Raw genomic sequence first — 23485 nt, 5'->3', positions numbered from 1 at the left:
CATCAGGTGACACATGTTGATGATTTTTTCCTAACTTCGACCACTTGGGTAACGAGGTATCCTCAAGTGTTTCCACTTTAAAGTTACTATTTTCCTTGTATAATTATTATTTTCTAGGGAGATACTTTGAGACAATGTAAATAAAACCTGTTCTTGATCCTACTTTCATCCACGAATTTTACCATCCATTGATGTTTCTTGTCTGAATTTATTATTTGTGTGATGGTTGCCAAATGATGACTTTCCTTTTTTTAAAATTAATTTTTATTTTATATTGGGGTATAGTTGATTTACAATGTTGTGTTAGTTTCAGGTGTACAGCAAAGTGATTCAGTTGTACATATACATATATCCATTCTTTCTCAGATTCTTTTCCCATATAGGTTATTACAGAACGTTGAGTAGAGTTACCTGTGCTACAGTAGGTCCTTGTTGATTATCTATTTTACAGAATGTGTACAAATGATGATTTTCTAACTCAATTATTCGTTTGAAGTTTATTAGTTGACTATTATACGGAACGGTTTTCTCTCCTTTTAATCATTTATTTATATCATCAGAGACTGATGGATTCCTAATTTAATCAGAGAGTACAATCTGTTTACCATCGCTATTTTGATATATTGTTCCAGATTTGGCCAGTAAAATCTTTTCAAAGTGACTCTGTGTCCCTCTGAAATGTGCCCATCATTCTCTGAGCACTTCCTAACTTCCTGGCACAAAAAGATGTTCCTGGTCACCTTGTCCCTGCCTCAGTCCTGAGATCAGCCATTTCTCCAAGAAGTCCTGGTTCTTCTTGCTGGAGACCGGTATTTAGAAAACAGTATCTGGGTGCTAGGTTTGCTTGTTGCTACTGGATGTTACTGTTTCCAGGGCTTTTCTGTGGACAGAGACAAGTGAACAGGTAACACTGTAGAGGGTGGTGAGTAATGATGAAGGGGAAAGGATTATGGGGGCACAAAAGAGGAAGAGACATCTAACCCAAGACTTCGGGGTTGTGGGGAGGGGAACAGAAATATTCTAGATAAAAGACATTTCTGTGCAAAAGGCCCAAGTCAAGATCATGTCATATTTAAGGAATGAAAGAAGTTTAATATGGCTAGAGAGTAGAGTGAGGAGGGCAGTGGTAATAGCAGGCTACAAGGTAAACGGGCTGGTCAAATTTCCAAGTACCAAGTAAGCAATGTTAGAAGTTTTGGAGTTTATCCTGAGAGCAATGGGGACCCATTAAGAAGATTCTGGGCAAAGTATGTATGATCAAATTTAGAACAGTTGTCTTTAAGTTTTTTTTTTTTCTAACTCACATACCATCCTAAAATGATTTTGAAAAACTATGTACTTCCTTCCACGTTTTAAGTTGACATCTAATATTCTTCGTAGGTTTAAAAGTTAATTTTTTTGTTAATGGCAGATTTAAAATATTAAACATTTGAAAGATGAAATAAGATGACCATGGATTATACCTGAAATAAATATTTTATGATATGATACTCATCAAATCTGAAAAGTCACGTAAATTTTCTCTGTGGGTTTTCTGAAATGTTTCTTTTAAAATGTATTGGTCCCAGAAACCACACAATTACATTTATAAGAATCAGCATCACTATTCTATGTTGCCTAAGTTGTTCTGAATTCAGGGCAATCTTCACCCTTAACCTTAATAATCATATAAAAATACTATAGGACAGGTAACAGAAGGAAGACCTTACAGGTTTAAGATGCCTCAACTAATCATTAAAACACTTCCACTTCTGCCAGAATGGAGTAACGAACTGGATGCAGTTCCTGGAAACAACAATAACAGAAAACTCGTACAAAATATATGCAACAATGGTTGCAAGATACTGGATATCAGGCAACAAAGGTCAGATCCCTGAGAGACAGGAAGCAAAAAGGATGAGCCCTTCAATTGCCTCAGCTTACTGCCTTGAGAATCTCCAGATTAAAGAAATAAACTTAACCATATCAATAATCACATTAAATGTAAATGGTATAAACACTCCAATTAAAGCAAGATGTAATTATGTGCTGTCTACAAGAAACACTTTAAACATAAAGACACAAACAGGATAAAGGGTTGCAAAAGATATATCATGCCAAGAGCCAGTCAAGAAAGCAGGCATGCTGTTTTGGACACAGTAGATGTCAGAGTGAAGAATATTACTGGGGATCTAAAAAATATCATTTCATAACTATAAAGGGATCAATAATGATTCTAAACATTTATGATCCTAAAAACAGAGCTTCAAAATACACAAAGCAAAAACTGATAGAACTATAAGGAGAAACTGATAAAATCACAATTACCGTTGGAAATTTTAGTGCCCCTCTTTCAATAATTGATATATAAAATGAACAGGAAATTAACAAGAATAGTCTTGAACAACGTTTTGTTTCAGACTTGAGTTTGGGACCCACTATGACATTTAACATCTAACTGAGGATGTATACAGTGATAGGGACCTGGAGCTCAGAAGAGAGAGCTGTCATGACATACAGCCTATTAAGGTGTTTTTAAGCAAGTCTCTCTCTCTCTCTCTCTCTCTCTCTCTCTCTCTCTCTATATATATATATATATATATATATATATTTTTTTTTTTTTTTTTTTTTTTTTTTTTTGCGGTACGCGGGCCTCTCACTGTTGTGGCCTCTCCTGTTGAGAAGCGCAGGCTCAGCGGCCATGGCTCACGGGCCTAGCCACTCCGCGGCATGCGGGATCTTCCCGGACCGGGGCACGAACCCGTGTCCCCTGCATCGGCAGGCGGACTCTCAACCACTGCGCCACCAGGGAAGCCCGCAAGTCTATATTTTTAAATAGGTGCCCCAGGGAAACACAGGTGAAGAATAAGATGAGAAGAGGGCTAGGAATGGAAATACTGAAGAAAACCAATACTTACGTTTCCTCCTATAGGAAAGATATACAAAGAGGGACAAGAAAAGGTGATGGAGAAAAATCATGGAGGTAAAAAGACACCTCTATGATGCCCTGTAAGGACATACAGTTTCAAGAAGGAGGAAGGGGTGAATAGAGTCAAAAGCTTCAGAAGACTTAAGCTATAAGGATTCTGGTACATGCTGACATTCTTAGCCGTAAACACAAGTGACTACTAGAATATATTTAAATTAGGTATTATCTAATACAGATGGGGTTTAGCCAATCCTTAATGCCGGCACATCACATTCCATTCCATTCCAGGTGGATGTTAATGCAATTCTCCTATTGGTTACCACACTGTTCTCTGGATTGTTCACTCAGACCTATCAAGAGAACACAGTCTCCATGGCTTTAGAAAGTTCAAGTATCCATTTTTCACCTCGAAGAAAGGTAAGTAAAATACTTTCCTTGAGTGTGAGGTCCAGGAGGGCCTTGGGCCTTTTGATCCTGTAAATATTTTACTAACAAACTGTTTATCCTTTCTCAGGTCAGGTACCCCTTACCTCCTATATAGAGAGGCAAAAGCACATAATCTCACTGGGCCTCAAATTTTTTATTAGTAAAAGTGGATAAGAACATCAATCTTACTGCACTACTTCCACGGGATTATTTAGAATAAAATGAGTTTTTGGAAGTCAGGGCAGTCTCACTCTAGCTCCTTAATACCTGGACTAGAGCTTGACACACAGCATGAGCTCAGCAAATACTGGCCGTATTATAATATTAACTGAATATCTGTTAAAAGGCTTTGTAAACGGAAAGCCGCCCCAAGTGTTATTATTTATTCCCCAACCCTGGTTTAGACCCACAGGTGACCAAATTCAAGGTACTGTAATACTTGCATTGACGGGTATCAGTGAGTAGCTGGAGAGACTACAGTTCCTCCCTTTCCCACAAACAATCCAAATAAAAATACTGCTGTGCAAACAGAGCTCTACTCCGTCGGTCCAGCTTCCCACCAGGTTGCCACTCCCAAACCCCTTCCTTTTGGAAATTCTGCACCCGCTGTAGAACTTTTGAGGGACCTAAGTGATCAAATGTCACTTTTAAGTCCACGTTGAAGTCACCACGAAACTCTTCAAAGCAGCCTTGGCCTCCCCCATGACCCGCAACCTGGGATGAGGCCGCACCACCGGGTAAGCGTTCGCCAGCGACCCAGCTCTCTGGAGGCCTCCTCTTCAGTGCCACCAGCCTCTCTTGCATCAAAGGCTGCGGGCCGGCGGGCCCACAGTAAGCGAACGGCGGCTTGGGTTTTTCTCCGAGGCCGGCTTTAGCGGCGGGGGTGGGGCAGGGCGCCACCGGCCTTCCTCTCAGCGCCTGCTGCCGGGTACGGGGGCGGGACCGGGGCAGCTAAGCTGGGCGCCGCGGGCTCCTCCTCCAAAGAGCGGGCCAGGCGGGGGCGCGGCCAGGCGCCGCAGGCCCCTCCTCTTGTGGGTGGGCAGGCCTGAGACCCGCAGGTTTCTTCTACAGGGGGCGGGCCTCGGCGGCCCGGACGGACGTGGAGGCGGGGCCGGACGCCGAAGTCCCCTCCTCCAGAGGCGGGCATATTGGGCTGCAGCAGTAGTGGCGGCGGCGGCGGCAGCTGCGGGTGTTCGCTGCTCGGCAGCCTAGCCACAAGGGCTCTGGCTCCTCCCAGTGGCCGGCCAGTGCGGAAGCAGGAGGCGGGGGCAGCGTGCGCGCTGCTGGTCTGCTCTCCCGCGGCGCTGGGGCCCGTGCTCCGCGGCTGCTGCTCCACTCGGCGCTTCGCAGGCGGCCAGCTCCTCTCCGCGCCTCCCGCCCGCTCCTCGACCAGGCCTCCTCCTCAGCCCCGGCCCGTGGCGTCGACCCCACCGGCCCTCTCCCGCCCCGTCTCATCTCTGGCCGCCGCCGCCGCCGCCCCAGCCCCGATGGCTCTGTGCAACGGAGACTCCAAGGTCAGTCTCTGGCGTGGGGGGTCCGTGCCTCACCGCTTCCGGACGGAGGCAAGGCTCCGGGGCCGGGGAGCCACCACGCGGGGCCCTTCCCCGCCTCCTCCCCCCAGCCCGCCAGCGGAGCCCTGCGGCCCTGGCAGCGGCGCGTCGGAGAGCCTCCAGTCGGGGCCTGTGGCATGTTTTCTCCTCGGGAGCGGCAGGTGCTTTGTTGATTTTTGTCTGCGTGTCGGGGTTCCTGCGCCCGCTGAGCTCCTGGCGTCGGGGAGGGCGTCAGCTTCCCGTGGTCGCGCTGTTGGCCCCAGTCTCCCCCGCGTCGCTGTGGGGCTCAGAGCCCGCGGAGCGCGGTCGGAGGGTGGGGGTAGGGAGGCGAGCGGACGTCTCTGTGTGTGTGTGTGTGTGTGTGTGAGTGTGAGTGTCTGTCTGTCTGTCTGTGAGGGGGGCTTCCTCAGCCCTCACCCAGCCCCTTCGGGAGTCGGGTAGCCCTTTGTGGAGCTCCCGGGGCCCGCCGAAGGCAGAGCGGGGTCGGGGCCTCGCGTGTGGCGTTGGAGCTGGGCGGGCCTCTAGTCTTCCCGCCACCCCGTTTCCCGCCTGCCCTCGGTGGGGCTCGCCGGGTTTCCCCCCTTGGGGTCCGCGGCGGCGAGACCGGCCCTGGATGAGGCCGCGTGACCGCGCGCCCTCCCCCCAAGCCCCCGTCAGCGCCCTCCCGGGGTCGGGGCCGGTGGTCGGAGGGTCGCTCACTCCGTTCCCCTCCCCCCATCCTTCTCCGAGGGAAGGAGCGTGTGTCCAGCCCCGCCCTCATCCCGCTCACTCCATATTTTTCAAGTTGGTTTGCGATGGGACCCGCTCCCGGCCTTTGCGAGCCCCTTCCGGGACGCAGGCCGCCGCCACCGCGCCCGGGAACCGGGGTGGTCGCGAGTCCCGGGTGCGGGAAAAGTTAACTCAATGTGCCGAGTGGAGGGAGTAGTTTGGGCCGCCTCTGCGTTTCTCGTCACCTCCGACGCACTTCTTCAGACCCTCTTCTTTCGTCTCGCTTCTGAATCGAGTACCTTCGCTTTCACTTCTGTGTTAAAATTTTCGTTGGCCTGGAGTTCTCTCAGACCCGCACAATCAGTGTTGTCAGCGGGAACCCGCGCGATTTTGAATTGCGATTTAAGCGAAATTTACCTCCCACACGCTGTTTAGGGCCCGGCTAAAAGAAATTACTTCATTACGTTTCATTCAGGATGTGTGGAACTTTAAACATCAGGTGGGAATTGGTGTTCTAAGTCAGGTAGAATTGTCTTTTCGGCAGTATTCTCTTATAAAGGTGGTGCCTAGTCACATCTTAGTGGGTCCTCTCCATTAGTAATTGCTTACTCTCTAGTAAACATTCAAATAAATATTTGTTGAACAAATTAGTAAAGATTAAGGTAGCTGATAAACTCCTTTAAACCGAGGAAAACTAATGCTCAGACTAGTTGGAGCTCTTTCTCAGGATCATAAAGGGGAATGAAGACAGGCTAACCCTTAGTTTTTGGCCTCAGAAGCTTATGTAAACCTCAACATACAGCTCTTCCCTGTACACTAGTTAACTTACAAAGCATTTTTCTTCTCCCTTTAATTTTGAGCCGTAAAATCATTGAAAAGATTCATCTTTGTGCTGGTAGAGGAAATGACTGTGTTATTAGGAGGATTCAAACCTAATTTACAGACTTAGAAAAATATGTGCTGATTTGAAAACAGTATTTACACAAAATTGAGTGACAGCAGGAAGTTAAAAGATTCAGTTTCCAAATTACCTGACTCCGGTGTACAGAACATACAGTATTCTTGCTAGCTGGTGTGCTTTTTTTTTGTTCAACTTGAATTTTAAAGAGAATCTTATAAGTTTTATATATCTGAGACCCAGGTGAATTGCTGGTTACCTTATTTTTATTTCAAGGTTCTTTATGTTTTGTAGCATAAGCAAGCATGTGTCTTCTTTTTTTTTCTTTCTTTCTTTCTTTTTTTTTTTTTCCCCCCCGGCTGTGCTGCTTGGCTGCTTGTGGGATCTTACTTCCCAGACTAGGGATCCAACCTGGGCCCAGGCAGTGAAAGCGCCGGGTCCTAACAACCGGACTGCCAGGGAATTACCATTGTTGTTGTTTTTTTTACTTTACTAACAATTAGATGTAAAACAAATTGAAAGCATTTTCAAGAGGAGCAATCCAGGAAAATAACATTTCATCACATCTATGATTATTTCATGAACTCCTAAGGAGGGGAAAAAAAAAAACCTATAAGTAAGCCATAATATGTAAAAACGTTCTGATGATATGATCAATGATGTGTCATTGATCATAAGAAACATTTAAAGTAAAGAGATGTTTAAATATGGGGGGGTTGCAGAGTAAAGTAAGTGAAATATGATATTCTGAGAGGTCCACCCAGAAATCTAAGTAGGCATCTATTTTCCATAGCTTACCACTGAAACCACCTTTCCCTCTGGTGTGAAATACAGGTACTGGACCCAAGCTTACGTTGTACATCTATTGTGCCTCTGACAGTTGTGTGTAAATCTTAGTTGATAAAGTGGGGAAAGAGCTCATTTTGATTCCTGTTCTGGTACATCTCAGTATTTTTCAGGGTTTTTGAAAAAGACATTTTTGCATGATAGAAATTAGGGAGAGACCTACCTAAATTCTGTAAAAGGATTTGGGCTGTTTTCATTAGTTTTACCCACAGAGTATCATTTTAGAGCTGGAAAGGATCTTTATGAGTTCTGACTTCCTAAGCTGAAAAAACATAGCTGGCTTTTCTTTTTCTTCAGGGCTACTGTGGTTAACCATCCAAGGCAAAGATTATTCTTTTCCTTAAAGAGCTGATATAATGTTATTTAGTTAAGATCTTATCTCACATAAACAAGAGCATAGGCAGTCAGCTTTTCTTTAAAAAGTTTTTACAACTATTCAGTGTTGTATATGAATATATGTATGTAGCAAACATTAGACATAGTAACTTTTTTCAGTTTTATTAAGGCAAGATTATAAGAGTAATGTTCTTTGGACTACTTGTCAAGTTTCCCACTTTTAGTCCCATCTAAGCCTTAGACTCTTTTTTTAAAAACATCTTTATTGGAGTATAATTGCTTTACAATGGTGTATTAGTTTCTGCTTTATAACAAAGTGAATCAGCTATACATATACATATATCCCCATATCTCCTTCCTCTTGTGTCTCCCTCCCACCCTCCCTATCCCATCCCTCTAGGTGGTCACAAAGCACCTAGCTGATCTCCCTGTGCTATGCGGCGGCTTCCCACTAGCTATCTATTTTAAATTTGATAGTGTATATATGTCTATACCACTTTCTCACTTCGTCCCATCTTACCCTTCCCCCTCCTTGTGTCCTCAAGTCCATTCTCTACATCTGCATCTTTATTCCTGTCCTGCCCGTAGGTTCTTCAGAACCTTTTTTTTTTTTTAGATGCCATATATATGTGTTAGCATACAGTATTTATTTTTCTTCTGACTTACTTCACTCTGTATGACAGTCTCTAGGTCCATCCACCTCACTACAAATAACTCAGTTTTGTTTCTTTTTATGGCTGAGTAATATTCCATTGTATATATGTGCCACATCTTCTTTATCCATTCATCTGTTGATGGACACTTAGGTTGCTTCCATGTCCTGGCAATTGTAAATAGAGCTGCAATGAACATTGTGGTATGTGACTCTTTTTGAATTGCGGTTTTCAGAGGGTATATGCCCAGTAGTGGGATTGCTGGGTCATATGGTAGTTCTATTTTTAGTTTTTTAAGGAACCTCCATACTGTTCTCCATAGTGGCTGTATCAATTTACATTCCCACCAACAGGGCAAGAGGATTCCCTTTTCTCCACACCCTCTCCAGCATTTATTCTTTGTAGATTTTTTGACGATGGCCATACTGACTGGTGTGAGGTGATACCTCATTGTAGTTTTGATTTGCATCTCTCTCATGATTAGTGATGTTGAGCATGCTTTCATGTGTTTGTTGGCAATCTGTATATCTTCTTTAGAGAAATGTCTATTTAGGTCTTCTGCCTAGTTTTGGATTGGGTTGTTTGTTTTTTTGATATTGAGCTTGCAGGAGCTGCTTGTAAATTTTGGAGATAAATCCTTTGTCAGTTGCTTCATTTACAAATATTTTCTCCCATTGTGAGGGTTGTCTTTTCATCTTGTTTATGGTTTCCTTACCTGTGCAGAAGCTTTTAAGTTTCATTAGGTCCCATTTGTTTATTATTTTATTTTATTTTTTTTTTAACGGTATGCAGGCCTCTCACTGTTGTGGCCTCTCCCGTTGTGGAGCACAGGCTCCGGACGCGCAGGCTCAGTGGCCATGGCTCACGGGCCCAGCTGCTCCGCGGCATGTGGGATCTTCCCGGACCGGGGCACAAACCCGTGTTCCCTGCATCGGCAGGCGGACTCTCAACCACTGTGCCACCAGGGAAGCCCCCATTTGTTTATTTTTGTTTTTATTTACATTTCTCTAGGAGGTGGGTCAAAAAGGAGCTTGCTGTGATTTATGTCATAGAGTGTTCTGCCTATGTTTTCCTCTAAGAGATTTGTGGTGTATGGCCTTACATTTAGGTTTTTAATCCATTTTGAGTTTATTTTTGTGTATGGTGTTAGGGAGTGTTCTAATTTCATTCTTTTACATGTAGCTATCCAGTTTTCCAAGCACCACTATTGAAGAGGCTGTCTTTTCTCCATTGTATATTGTTGCCTCCTTTATCAAAAGTAAGTTGACCATATGTGCGTGGGTTTATCTCTGGGCTTTCTATCCTGTTCCATTGATCTGTATTTCTGTTTTTGTGCTAGTACCATACTGTGTTGATTACTGTAGCTTTGTAGTATAGTCTGAAGTCCGGGAGCCTGATTCCTCCAGCTCCGTTTTTCTTTCTCAAGATTGTTTTGGCTGTTGGGTCTTTTGTGTTTCCATACAAATTGTGAAATTTTTTGCTCTGGTTCTGCGAAAAATGTCCCTGGTAATTTGATAGGGATTGCATTGAATTTGTATATTGCTTTGGGTGGTATAGTCATTTTCACAGTGTTGATTCTTCCAGTCCAAGGACATGGTATATCCCTCCATCTGTTGGTATAATCTGTAATTTCTTTCATCAGTGTCTTATACTTTTCTGCATACAGGTGTTTTGTCTCCTTAGGTAGGTTTATTCCTAGGTATTTTATTCTTTTTGTTGCAGTGGTAAATGGGAGTGCTTCCTTAATTTCTCTTTCACATTTTTCATCATTAATGTATAGGAATGCAAGAGATTTCTGTGCATTAATTTTGTATCCTGCTACTTTGCCAAATTCAGTGATTAGCTCTAGTAGTTTTCTGGTAGCATCTTTAGGATTCTCTATGTATATTATCATGTCATCTGCAAACAGTGACAGCTTTACTTCTCTGATTTGGATTCCTTTTATTTCTTTTTCTTCTCTGATTGCTGTGGCTAAAACTTCCAAAACTATGTTAAATTATAGTGTTGAGAGTGGACAACTTTGTCTTGTTCCTGATCTTAGTGGAAATGCTTTCAGTTTTTCACCATTGAGGATGATGTTGGCTGTGGGTTTGTCCTATATGGCCTTTATTATGTTGAGGTACATTCCCTCTATGCCTACTTTCTGGAGGGTTTTTTATCAAATGGTGTTGAATTTTGTCAGAAGCTTTTTCTGCATCTATTGAGATGATCATACGGTTTTTATTCTTCAATTTTTTAATATGGTTTATCACATTGATTGATTTGCGTATATTGAAGAATCCTTGCATTTCTGGGATAAAGCTCACTTCATCATTATGGTGTATGATCCCTTTAATGTGCTGTTGGGTTCTATTTGCTAGTATTTTGTTGAGGATTTTTGCATCTATGTTCATCAGTGATATTGGCCTGTTGTTTTCTTTCTTTGTGACATCTTTGTTGAGTTTTGGTATCAGGTTGATGGTGGCCTTGTAGAATGAGTTGGGGAGGGTTCCTTCCTCTGCTGTATTTTGGAGGAGTTTGAGAAGGATAGGTGTTAGCTCTTCTCTAAATGTTTGATAGAATTCACCTGCGAAGCCATCTGGTCCTGGGCTTTTGTTTGTTGGAAGATTTTTGATCACAGTCTCAATTTCAGTGCTTGTGATGGGTCTGTTTATATTTTCCTTTTCTTCCTGTTTCAGTCTCGGAAGGTTGTGCTTTTCTAAGAATTTGTCGATTTCTTCCAGGTTGTCCATTTTATTGGCATATAGTTGCTTGTAGTAATCTTTCATGATCCTTTGTATTTCTGCAGTGTCAGTTGTTACTTCTTTTTCATTTCTAATTCTATTGATTTGAGTCTTCTCCCTTTTTTTCTTGATGGGTCTGGCTAGAGGTTTATTAATTTTATCTTCTCAAGGAACCAACTTTTAGTTTTACTGATCTTTGCCAGCGTTTCCTTCATTTCTTTTTCATTTATTTCTGATCTGATCTTTATGATTTCTTTTCTTCTACTTTAATTTCTTCTTTAATTTCTTTAGGTGTAAGGTTAGGTTCTTTATTTGAGATATTGCTTGTTTCCTGATGTAGGATTGTATTGCTCTAAACTTTCCTCTTAGAACTGCTTTTGCTGTGTCCCATAGGTTTTGGGTCATTGTGTTTTCATTGTCATTTGTTTCTAGGTATTTTTTGATTTCCTCTTTGATTTCTTCAGTGATCTCTTGGTTATTAAGTAGTGTATTGTTTAGCCTCCATGTGTTTGTTTTGTTTTGTTCTGTTTTGTTTTTTTGCAGTACGCGGCCTCTCAGTGTTGTGGCCTCTCCTGTTGCGGAGCACAGGCTCCAGATGCGCAGGCTCAGTGGCCATGGCTCACAAGCCCAGCTGCTCCGCAGCATGTGGGATCCTCCTGGGCCGGGGCACGAACCCACGTCCCCTGCATCGGCAGGTGGACTGTCAACCACTGCGCAACCAGGGAAGCCCTGTGTTTGTATTTTTTATAGAATTTTTCCTGTAATTGATATGTAGTGTTATAGCATTGTGGTTGGAAAAGATACTTGATACGATTTCAATTTTCTTAAACTTACCAAGGCTTGATTTGTGACCCAAGATATGCTCTATCCTGGAGAATGTGCCGTGTGCACTTGAGAAGAAAGTGTAATCTGCTGTTTTTGGATGGAATGTCCTATAAATATCAATTAAATCTATCTGGTCTGTTGTGTCATTTAGAGGTTATGTTTCCTTATTAGTTTTCTGTCTGGAGGACCTGTCCATTGGTGTAAGTGAGGTGTTTAAGTCCCCCACTATGATTGTGTTACTGTCAGTTTTCTATTTTATAGCTGTCAGCAGTTGCCTTATGTGTTGAGATGCTCCTATGTTGGGTGCATATATATTTATAATTGTTATATGTTCTTCTTGGATTGATCCTTTGATCATTATATAGTGTCCTTCCTTGTCTCTTGAAACATTCTTTATTTTAATGTCTGTTTTATCTGATATGAGTATTGCTACTCCAGCTTTCTTTTGGTTTCCATTTGCATGGAATATCTTTTTCCATCCCCTCACTTTTTTCCATCCCCTCACTTTCATTCTGTATGTGTCCCTAGGTCTGAAGTGGGTCTCTTGTAGACAGTATATATACGGGTCTTGTTTTTGTATCCATTCAGCCAGTCTGTGTCTTTTGGTGGGAGCATTTAATCCTTTCACATTTAAGCTAATTATCGATATGTACATTCCTATGACCATTTTCTTAATTGTTTTAGGTTACTGTAGTCTTTTCATTCTCTTGTGTTTCCTGCCTAGAGAAGTTCCTTTAGCCTTTGTTGTAAAGCTGGTTTGGTGTTGCTGAATTCTCTTGGCTTTTGCTTGCCTATAAAGATTTTAATTTCTCTGTTGAATCTGAATGAGATCCTTGCTGGGTAGAGTAATCTTGTTTGTAGGTTTTTCCCTTTCATCACTTTAAATATGTGCTGCCACTCCCTTCTGGCTTGCAGAGTTTCTGCTGAAAGATTAGCTTTTAACCTTTTGGGGATTCTCTTGTATGCTATTTGTTGTTTTTCCCTTGCTGCTTTTAATATTTTTTCTTTGTACTTAATTTTAGATAGTTTGTTTGATTAATATGCATCTTGGTGTGTTTCTCCTTGGATTTATCCTGTATGCGACGCTCTGCTCTTCCCGGATTTGGGTGGCTATTTCCTTTCCCATGTTAGGGAAGTTTTCAACTATAATCTCTTCAAATATTTTCTCAGTCCCTTTCTTTTTCTCTTCTCCTCTGGGACCCCTATAATTTGAATGTTGGTGCATTTAATGTTGTCCCAGAGATGTCTAAGACTGTTCTCAATTCTTTTCATTCTTTTTTCTTTATTCTGCTCTGCGGTAGTTATTTCTACTATTTATCTTTCAGGTCACTTATCCATTCTTGTGCCTCAGTTATTCTGCTATTGATTCCTTCTAGAGAATTTTTAATTTCATATTGTGTTTTTCATCATTGTTTGTTTGTTCTTTAGTTCTTCTAGGTCCTTGTTAAATATTTTTTGTATTTTTTCCAGGCTCTTTCCAAGACTTTGCATCATATTTACTATCATTACCCTGAATTCTTTTTCAGGTAGACTGCCTATTTCCTCTTCATTTGTTTGGTCTGGTGGGTTTTTACCTTGCTCTTTCATCTGATGTGTGTTTCTCTGTCTTGTAATTTTGCTTAATTTACTGTGTTTGGGGTCTCCTTTTCACAGGCTGCAGGTTCCTAGTTCCTGTTGTTTTTGGTGTCTGCCACCAGTGGCTCAGGTTGGTTCAGTGAGTTGTGTAGGCTTTCTGGTGGAGGGGACTAGTGCCTGTGTTGTGGTGGATGAGGCTGGATCTTGTCTTTCTGGTGGGCAGGACTGCGTCCGTTGGTGTGTTTTTGGGTGTCTGTGACCTTATGATTTTAGGCAGCCTCTCTGCTAATGGGTGGGGTTGTGTTCCTATCTTGCTGGTTGTTTGGCATAGGGTGTCCAGCACTGTAGGTTGCTGGTTCTTGAGTAGAGGTGGGTTTTAGCATTGAGATGGAGATCTCTGGGAGAGCTTTCACCGTTTGATATTACATGGAGATGGGAAGTCTGTGGTGGACCTGTGTCCTGAACTCGGCTCTCCCACCTCAGAGGCATAGGCCTGATGCCCAGCTGGAGCACCACTACCCTTTTGGGAAGTCTGAGGTCTGCTACCAGCATTCAGTTGGTGTTCTGTAGGAGTGTTCCACATATAAATGTATTTCTGATGTATCTGTGGGGAGGAAGGTGATCTCCATGTCTTACTCCTCCACCGTCTTGAAGGTCTCTTCCTAAACCTTAGACTCTTGGAGTAGATGTAAGACCTGCCCCACCACCTTCACTGATATGTTGACTACAGTATATCATACTTGAGTTAAAGGTTTTTTATTATAAATACTTATTGATTGCATGTGATATAGAATCTTTAATGACATCTAATGTTGAAAATTTAAATCTGCCATTTTCAAATTTAAGTTTTGAACTGAATGAAAAGGTGACCTGAGATTTTTATTTGGGGTTCATTGAGAATGGAAAAACTATCCTTCTATGATAACCCTATAGTACATTTTTTTCAAAGGTCAAAGTTGGATATTTGTTTTTCCTCCAGATTTTGTCCTGTCTGTTAAGGTATTCATCTAGAATGTAAGAGCTGTTACGGGCAAAAGGAATGTTTTTTATTGTTTTTTGCTCTTAGACTTGAAAGGTTTTGAAATTCCTCCAGGAACCTCGGATCACCTTGGGCCAACTTGTCTCTTAAGGAAAATAATTGTCTTTTAAGAGTTAAAAAAATACATAGTTTTGTCCTATACTCGTTCAAATGTGTTTGATACTTTTTAAGGCTCTTTAATGAGTTATATTTTAAAAGATGCCGTTTGAAGTAATGAATAATTATTTGCTATCCAAAACAATGGGGTTTTTCTTTGTTAAGGTACTTAAACTGTTTTCATGCCTCCTTCTAACCTAAACTCTGTTTAGATGCTCAAAGTCAATGAAGTCCTCAGGGTTAATATGTGATTCTGAAGCACTTTATGATTCTGAAGCACTTTATGAATCAACAAAGAAGTAATAGAACTTAGAATCTTTGTATCACATACATAGTTTTAGGTTGTATAGAATGTTCATCTCATGTAGAATTGGTTTGTTTTTTTTGTATTTGTTTAAGAATAACGGCAGTTCAAAAATAGCTTTACTATAGTAATAGTGTGATATTAGTTAGTTTTCTGGTTGGCTGACCCTTGCCATCCCTTCGGGTTCATGGTTTTGAGGACCCAGAAGATGCTTTATGCAGTTATGTCTATGAATTCCCTCATGTAGTCCACTACAACTTGATAGGGAATAAGGTCGTTGTTCATTGTAGTGTGACCATATACTCTTTGTGTAAACTGGGGCACTTGAGCATAAAAGGAGATGCTAAAAATAATTTATATTTATAATAATTGCTGTGAAATGTCACCAAATAAAATAAATATTTGCTGTATTGTGTAAATCCAATTAAATAAATAGCGAAACTACTGTAGCATTAAGTGCAGATTACTCTCTCTGTACATTATGCACAGGAATACACAGTCTCTTTCCTGTATGTATTTCACGAATGCCTTACAAACACCTTGCATATCCCACTGACCCAGCTGATGGAGGCCTGGAGGTTATGCGCATTTTGCAAGCTGAAGAATGGCTGTGGCACAACTAGCATGTACACCAAGTGGCTGGCTGGGACAGCAGCTTCAAACACTCTGCTATCAGCACGCACATCTGGATAGGGTTAGTGTCCAGGTGTACTTCTTTGATCAGGAAAGGGTCAGGAAAGAGAGAGATGGGTTCTCAGTGGTTGGTTTTTAGATTGAACTAGAAGTTGAAGTGACAACTCTGTTAACTTCACCTGTACTCCACAGAGTACTAGGCAAAGCCATGGTAGAAGGTGGAAGTATAAAGTGGAAATATAACAAACCCATACTATCTTACTTTATTCATAATAATATTTAAAAAATGAAAAACATGAGACAATTGTTACGTTGGGTGGGATGTGGGAATAACAGCTCTAAATTAGTACAGTCCTGGGCAAACTGGGCCATATGGTCACTCCAGTTATAGAGTATATATCATCCTGAATTTGGATCTTGATTTCTCTAGTGACATGTATTTAAAATTTGGCTAAAATTCAAGCCTAATGTGTATACATTAAAATAGTTTTTTTCTGAATTAGTAACTATTCTGGGAGTTATTCTAAACTTCTTAAAAATTAAGTATCAGGACTTCCCTGGAGGCGCAGTGGTTAAGAATCTGCCTGCCAGTGTAGGGGACGTGGGTTCGATCCCTGGTCTGGGAAGATCCCACATGCTGTGGAGCAGCTAAGCACATGTGCCACAACTACGGAGCCTGTGCTGTAGAGCCCGTGAGCCACAACTACTGAAGCCCGTGTGCCCTAGAGCCTGCACTGCAACTACTGAGCCCACTTGCCACAACTACCAAAACCTTCTAACTTTAGGGCCCACGTGCTGCAACTACTGAGCCCATATGCTGCAACTACTGAAACCTGCGTGCCTAGAGCCCGTGCTCTGCAGCAACAGAAGCCACCACAATGAGAAGCATGCGCACCCCAACGAAGAGTAGCCCTCGCTCGCTGCAACTAGAGAAAACCCACGTGCAACAACGAAGACCCAATACGGCCAAAAAAAAAAAAAAAATTCAGTGTCAAATTACTTGCTTTCTAAAACTTGAGAACCAGCAATGTTGAAACTGGCCAAAAGGTAAAATAATCTGCTCTAGTCTGCCATAACATTTGCAGAGGATGTTTCCCAAACCTTTAAAACTGCCTGGACATGTAAAATTCCCTATTTGTCCTGTTTGCCAACAGGTGAACAGAATACTTTTTATTCTCAAAACTCAACGGAGGTTTACGTAAAATTAAGTCACCCTCACCTTGTTTGTAATTTGGAGAACTAATTCTTATTCTCTGAGTTTCGTTGTGAATGTAAATCAGGGACTCCAGAATTCTAAAATCCGCTTTGGACAACTTTTGGGTGAACAGTCCCTAATTAATTTGGGAGACTCTAGATGCATAAAAATGGTTGTGGATAGATCATTGTTTTGGTGTGTTATTGGTAATGGTGAAACTTTTTTATGCTGTGATTTTTCTTGCTTTTAACATTTCATGAAAAATTTCAGACAAGCAGGTTAAAAGAAATTTTAGTCAACATTTGTGTCCACCACCTAGATTCTACCATACTTTTCTCAAAAAAATTTATTTTTGTAAAAGCTTAATTCAGATATAATTCAAATACCATAAAATTCTGCCCTACCCGGGTTTAAATGGCACAATTCAATAGTTATTAGTATATTCACAGATTTGTGCAGCCATCACCACAGTCTATTTTTAAACATTCTCATTACCCCCAAAAGAAATTCTGTATCCTTTAGCAGTCAGTCCTCATTCCCCCCACCCCCTGCCTCTCCCTCCCAACCCTAGGCAACCACTAATCTATTTTCTATAGATTTGCCTACTTTGGACATTTTATATGACTAGAATCTTACAAAATGTGGTCTCTTGTGACTGGCTTCTTTTATTTAACATAATGCTTTCAAAGTTCGTACGTCTGGTAGTATGTGTAAGTACTTTATTCCTTTTTATTAGCAAATAATATTCCATTGTATGGATATAGCACCTTTTATTTATCTATTCATCAGTGGATGGACATTGGGTTGTTTACATTGTTTGGCTATTATGGATAATGCTGCTATGAATATTCCTGTATAGGTTTTTATATAGAAATAATTTTTCATTTCTCAGGGGTGTATACCTGGAAGGGGAATTGCTGGGTCATGTGATAATTTTATATTTAAACTTTCGGTGAACTGTCAGACTGTTTTCCAAAGTGGCTGCAGTATTTTACATTTCTGACAGCAGTATATGAGGTTCCAATTTCTCCACATCCTTGTTAACACATGTCTTTTTGATTATAGCCATCATAGTGAGTATGAAGTGATATTTCATTGTGGTTTTGATTTGCATTTCCCTACTGAAGGATTATCATGAGCATCTATTTGTGTGCTTATTGACCATTTGTATATTTTATTGGAAGAAATGTCTGTTCAGATCTTTTGCCCATTTTGAAGATGGGTTATTTGTCTTTTTACTGAGTTGTAAGAATTCTTTATTTTAGTGACAGGTCTCTTATCAGAAATATGATTTGCAGATATTTTCTGCCATTCTATATGCTGTTTTTCACTTTCTTAATGATGTCTTCTGCCAAATAGAAGCTTTTTTAAAAAAAATTTTTTTAAATAGGCCTAGCTAATTTTGTTTATTTACTTATTTTATTTTTGGCTGTGTCAGGTCTTAAGTTATGGCATGTGGGCTTCTCTCTAGTTGTGGCGTGCGGGCTCAGTAGTTGTGGTGCATGGGCTTAGTTACCCTGCGGCATGTGGAATCTTAGTTCACTGACCAGGGATTGAACAGGCATCCCCTGCATTGGAAGGTGGATTCTTAACCACTGGACCACCAGGGAAGTCCCATAAATCTTCTAGTTTTCATGAAGTGCTACTTATTTTTTTAAATTTTGTCACTGTGCTTTTGTTGTCATATCTAAGAAACATTTCTTAATTCAAGATCCTGAAGAGTTTGTGCAATTGCCTATGCGTTTTAAAAGTTTTATAATTTTAATTTTTATATTTAGGTCTTTCATCTATTTTAGCTAATTTTTGTATATGCTATAAGGCAAGGTACCAACTTCATTTTTTAAATTTGTGGCTGTCCACTTGTTGCAGTACTGTTTTTTGAAAAAAATATTATTTTACTTTTGAATGACCTTGGCACCCTCCTCAGAAATCAGTTGACCGTTTATTTTTGGACTCTAGTTCTGTCCCATTATCTGTATGTCTATCCTTTTGCCAATATCACATTGTCTTCATTTTGTAGCTTTGAAATTGGGACATGTGAGTCTGCCAGCTTTGTTCTTCTTTTCTAAGCTTGTTTTGGCTATTCTGGGTCCCTGGACTTTCTGTATGAATTTTAGGATAAGCTTATCAATTTCTGCAAAGGATTTTGATAGAGATTACATTGAATCTGTGGATCAATATGGGGATTAGTACTATCTTAACAGTATTAAGTTTTCTGACACATACATGGGATGTTTTCCCACTTATGTCTAAATCTTTCAGTAGTGTTACATAGCTTTTTAAGTATAGGTTTTGCACTTCTTTAGTTAAATTGTTTTATTCTTTTTTATGATATTGTAAGTGGAATTTTAATCTTAATTACATATTTGGATTGTTTATTACAAGTGTATACAGTTGATTTTTGTGTATTTATTTTGTATCCTACTACCTTACCAAACGTTTTTATTCTAATAGTATATTAATGGAACTCTCAGGATTTTCTTTATATAAGATCATGTCATCTGCAAATAGGAAAAAAACTTTTCCTTTCCATTCTGGATACTTTTAATTTCACTTTCTTGCTTAATTGCCCTGCCTAATACCTCATACTTTTGCATAGAAGTGGTGAGGGCAGAAATCTTTGTTCCTGATCTTAGTTGAGGGGAAAGTATTTAGTCTTTACCCATTAAGTGTAATGTTGACTGTGGGTTTTTCATATATGCTGTTTATCAGATTGAGGGCATTTCCTTCTGTTCGTTTGTTGATTGTCTTTATTATGTCAAGATGTTGGATTTTTGGCAAATGCTTTCTCTGCATATATTCTGACCATCATATGGTTTTTGTTCTTTATTGTGTGGATACGTTAGATTAATTGATTTTGGGATATTAAACCAAACTTGCATTCCTAGGATAAATCTCACTTGGCCATGGTGTATAATCCTTTTTTGTAAGTTGCTGGATTTGGCTTGTTAATTTTGTTGATTTTTACATCTGCATTCATAAGAGATAATGGCTTGAGGACTTCCCTGGTGGTCCAGTGGTAAAGAATCTGCCTTCCAATGCAGGAGACACGGGTTCGATCCCTGGTCATGGAACTAAGATCCCACATGCTGCAGGGCAAATAAGCCTGGGCACCACAACTACTGAGCTCATGTGCCACAAATAGAGAAGGGAAAACCTGCACACCCCAACTAGAGAGAAACCTGCACGCCGCCACGAAAGATCCTGTGTGCCACAACTAAGACCCGATGCAGCCAAAATACGGAAAGAAAGAGATAATGGCTGGGAGTTTTCTTGTGATGTCTTTGGTTTTGGTATCAGGACAGTACTCTGGCTTCATAGAATGAGTTGGGATACCATTCACTTTTTTTTTTTTTTGGCTGTGCCCAGTGGCACGTGGGATCTTAGTTCCCTGACCAGGGACTGAACCCGTGACCCCTTCAGTGGAAGCTGGGAGTCCTAACCACTGGACCACCAAGGAATTCCCTACCATTTACTTTTTACTAAACTTGCTTTGTGTGATCAGTTTTTGGACTGAGACCCTAGTTTACATTTTAGTGGATCATTTTCATATTAATGCATTACTGTATTGAACTGTGAGATATGTTCCTTCCAAGTCCAACATCTGATTGGGTAAAATAAGGCACAAGACTTAGAGAATCACACTGAAGAAGATAGCTCTTTTAGAGGTAATTGGTATACTTTGAGTGGATGTAGCTTGGGTTAGACTAAAAATTTTTAGGGATAAAAGTATAAACTTTTAATGGATGATTAATCAATCCACATAAGTGGATTTAACTTGATAGGTTTTTGGTTTTGAAACAGGAGTGGCTCTTAGGTTTGAGTGAGTGTTGGCCTTGTTAATTGACACCATGGCAGAGCTTGACCATCCAGTGCCCCTGAAGGCTGAGGGTAACAGTTGCTTATTGTAACATTGTCTTTCAGTTTGTGGAGAGAAATGGTAGTTTGAAAAAGGTCACAAGTAGGTGATTTATTTTGCTTGTTTTTGTAGAGGTAAAAATGTACATGCAGTGAAGTGCACAGATCTTTAAGTGTACAATTCGAGTTTTGACAAACATATATCCCCACGTAACCCCTACCCCAGTCAAGATACAGAACATTTCCATCCCTCCCAAAGTTCCCTCATGCCACTTGGCAATCAGTTCCTCCACTCCTTCAGCAGCAACCACTGTTTTGATTTCTGTATCTATACATTAGTCTTGTTTGTTTTTGAATTTTATATCAGTGGAATCATACAATGATTTTGGCTTCTTTTACTCACTATAACGTTTTTGAGATTTATCAATGTTGTGTGTATCAGTAGTTTGTTCATTTTTATTATTATGTAATATTCCACTGTATGGATATACCAGAATTTGTTTAGCCATTCACATATTAATGGCCATTTGGATTGTTTCCAGTTTTTGTGGACTTGGGTGTTCACTTCTCTTGTATAAACACCTAGGAGTGAAATTGCTGGAACAGAAGATAGCCCCTGATAGATTTTGGTATTCCCCACTTCCTACAGCTTGGAATATATAGGCTGTAATAATAGGTACTTGATGCCTGGAAGAGATAAATCTTGGTATAGTAAAACAAACTTTTAAAAAGTTGCATTATAATATTTTATCCTTAAGGATATTTTTAAAGTATTTTGCTCAGCTGTATTTTAATCAAAATAGTATGTGGTTTGTGGACAAACAGGCTACTTTTAGACAGGTATATAAAAACCAGTAGAAATGAGCCACTACTTTATTTGGTAGTAGCAATTTGAATTTTAAATAAAAAAATAATTTGGCAATAAAGTTGATAAAAATAAATAGGATTTGAAGCATTCTGGATTTAACAAGGTTGAACGTTTTAAAAATGCAACCTTGGATTTGGTGTAGTATTTTCATAGAAAAGCTATTTTCAGGTACTAGATAAGAAAATTTCTATTGGTTTGTCTGTGAGGCATATTATCCTGTCTAGTCTGGTACCTCTTGAGTTCACCAGCCCTAGCTCTCCAGAGGTTATTTAATAGTGCCTCTAAGTGGTTTCTCTTCCCTGATGTCTTTCCTTCATTAGTTACCCCCTTTAAAAAAAGAGGTAAGTATGCATTATATTTTAATCTCTAAAGCCAAAGATTCAGTATAATGTATATTTTGAAGTCAGGGTCGTAGAGAACTAAACTTAATGGTAGCCATTTTGTACAATTTCCCCTACATTCTTTTTTTTTTTTTTTTTTGCGGCACGCGGGCCTCTCACTGTCGTGGCCTCTCCCGTTGCGGAGCACAGGCTCCGGATGCGCAGGCTCAGCGGCCGCGGCTCACGGGCCCAGCCGCTCCGCGGCATGTGGGATCTTCCCAGACCGGGGCACGAATCCGTGTCCCCTGCATCGGCAGGCGGACTCTCAACCACTGCGCCACCAGGGAAGCCCCCTACATTCTTATATATTTCTGCTATATATGGCCAGGGAAAGCAGAATCATAATTTGTTATTGATTCATAACCTGCCGTGGATGCTTTGGTGTTAGACAGCTTTTTAAAAATTTCACTTTAGGTAGTATTAGAAACATTTTCAGAAAGACAAGTGATGCTTACTTCTTGCGCAGGAGTTTGTGGGTGAGCTCGGCTGAGCTTCACTACTCTCATCCTTTGCTTGGATCAATAAGTTGGCTCTTGGTGTTTTCATGATGATGGCAGAAGCACAGGAGACAAGGAACATAGCTTGGTGCTTTGTGACCACCTAGAGGGGTGGGATAGGGAGGGTGGGAGGGAGGGAAACGCAAGAGGGAAGAGATATGGGAACATATGTATATGTATAACTGATTCACTTTGTTATAAAGCAGAAACTAACACACCATTGTAAAGCAATTATACTCCAATAAAGATGTAAAAAAAAAATGGCTTAAGGCTTGGCACACTATCACTTCTGCCCTCATTACATTGGCAAAAGCAGGTCTCGTGGTTGAGCTCAGGGTCAAGAGTGATACATTCTGCCTATAATAGGACAAACTGCAAAGTGGCATGACAAAAGGCATGGATATAAGGAATAGTGAAGAATTAGGGCCAATGTAGTCTGTTACGTATGGAAAATTTAAAAACATGCACAAGTAGAGCAAAGAGTATAATGTCTCTGTCACTTACCTCAGTAGTTATAAACATGTGGTCAGTTTTCCTTCACATACGTTTACTTAGTGCCTCATAGTAAGTTACATATGTCTGTAAATCGTATCAGTGTTTTCTTAGGTCAGTGTCTCAAGGCAATAGAAATAAAAACAAAAATAAACTAATGGGACCTAGTCAAACTTACAAGCTTTTGCACAGCTAAGGAAACCATACACAAGATGAAAAGACAACCTACAGGATGGAAGAAAATATTTGCAAATGATGCAACTGACAAGGGCTTAATTTCCAAAATATACAAACAGCTCATACAACTCAACAACAACAAAAAACAACCCAATTGAAAAATGGGCAGAAGACCTAAATAGACATTTCTCCAAAGAAGAAATACAGATGGCCAACAGGCACATGAAAAGATGCTTAACATTGCTAATTATTAGAGAAATGCAAATCAAAACTATAGTGAGGTACCACCTTACACCAGTCAGAATGGCCATCATTAAAAAGTTTACAAATAACAAATGCTGGAGAGGGTGTGGAGAAATGGGAACCCTCCTGCACTGTTGGTGGGAATGTAAGTTGGTGCAGCTACTATGGAGGTTCCTCGTAAAACTAAAATAGAATTACCATATGATCCAGCAATCCCACTCCTGGGCATATTCCAGATAAAACTCTAATTTGAAA

General features: G+C 40.6%; 1 protein-coding gene across 3 annotated transcripts in view; it reads left to right on the top strand.

Annotated features, from left to right (window-relative positions):
- The first annotated feature begins 2823 nt into the window (after positions 1–2823).
- GMPS (guanine monophosphate synthase) overlaps positions 2824–23485 on the top strand; it is a 100230-nt gene continuing 79568 nt past the window's right edge. The window contains exon 1 of one of the 3 annotated variants that reach the window (XM_029214649.1): positions 2824–3325. In XM_029214649.1, the coding sequence (XP_029070482.1) occupies positions 3281–3325 (45 nt within the window). In that variant the 5' untranslated portion in view covers positions 2824–3280. The other 2 variants (XM_029214650.1, XM_029214651.1) reach the window with 2 other exon arrangements.

The sequence above is a fragment of the Monodon monoceros genome, unplaced genomic scaffold (genome assembly GCF_005190385.1).
Source record: "Monodon monoceros isolate NGI ecotype Baffin Bay Population unplaced genomic scaffold, NGI_Narwhal_1 Super_Scaffold_11, whole genome shotgun sequence".
NCBI lineage: Eukaryota > Metazoa > Chordata > Mammalia > Artiodactyla > Monodontidae > Monodon > Monodon monoceros.
Note: the sequence above shows the minus strand (reverse complement) of the source record. Positions and strands in the feature narration are given on the sequence as shown.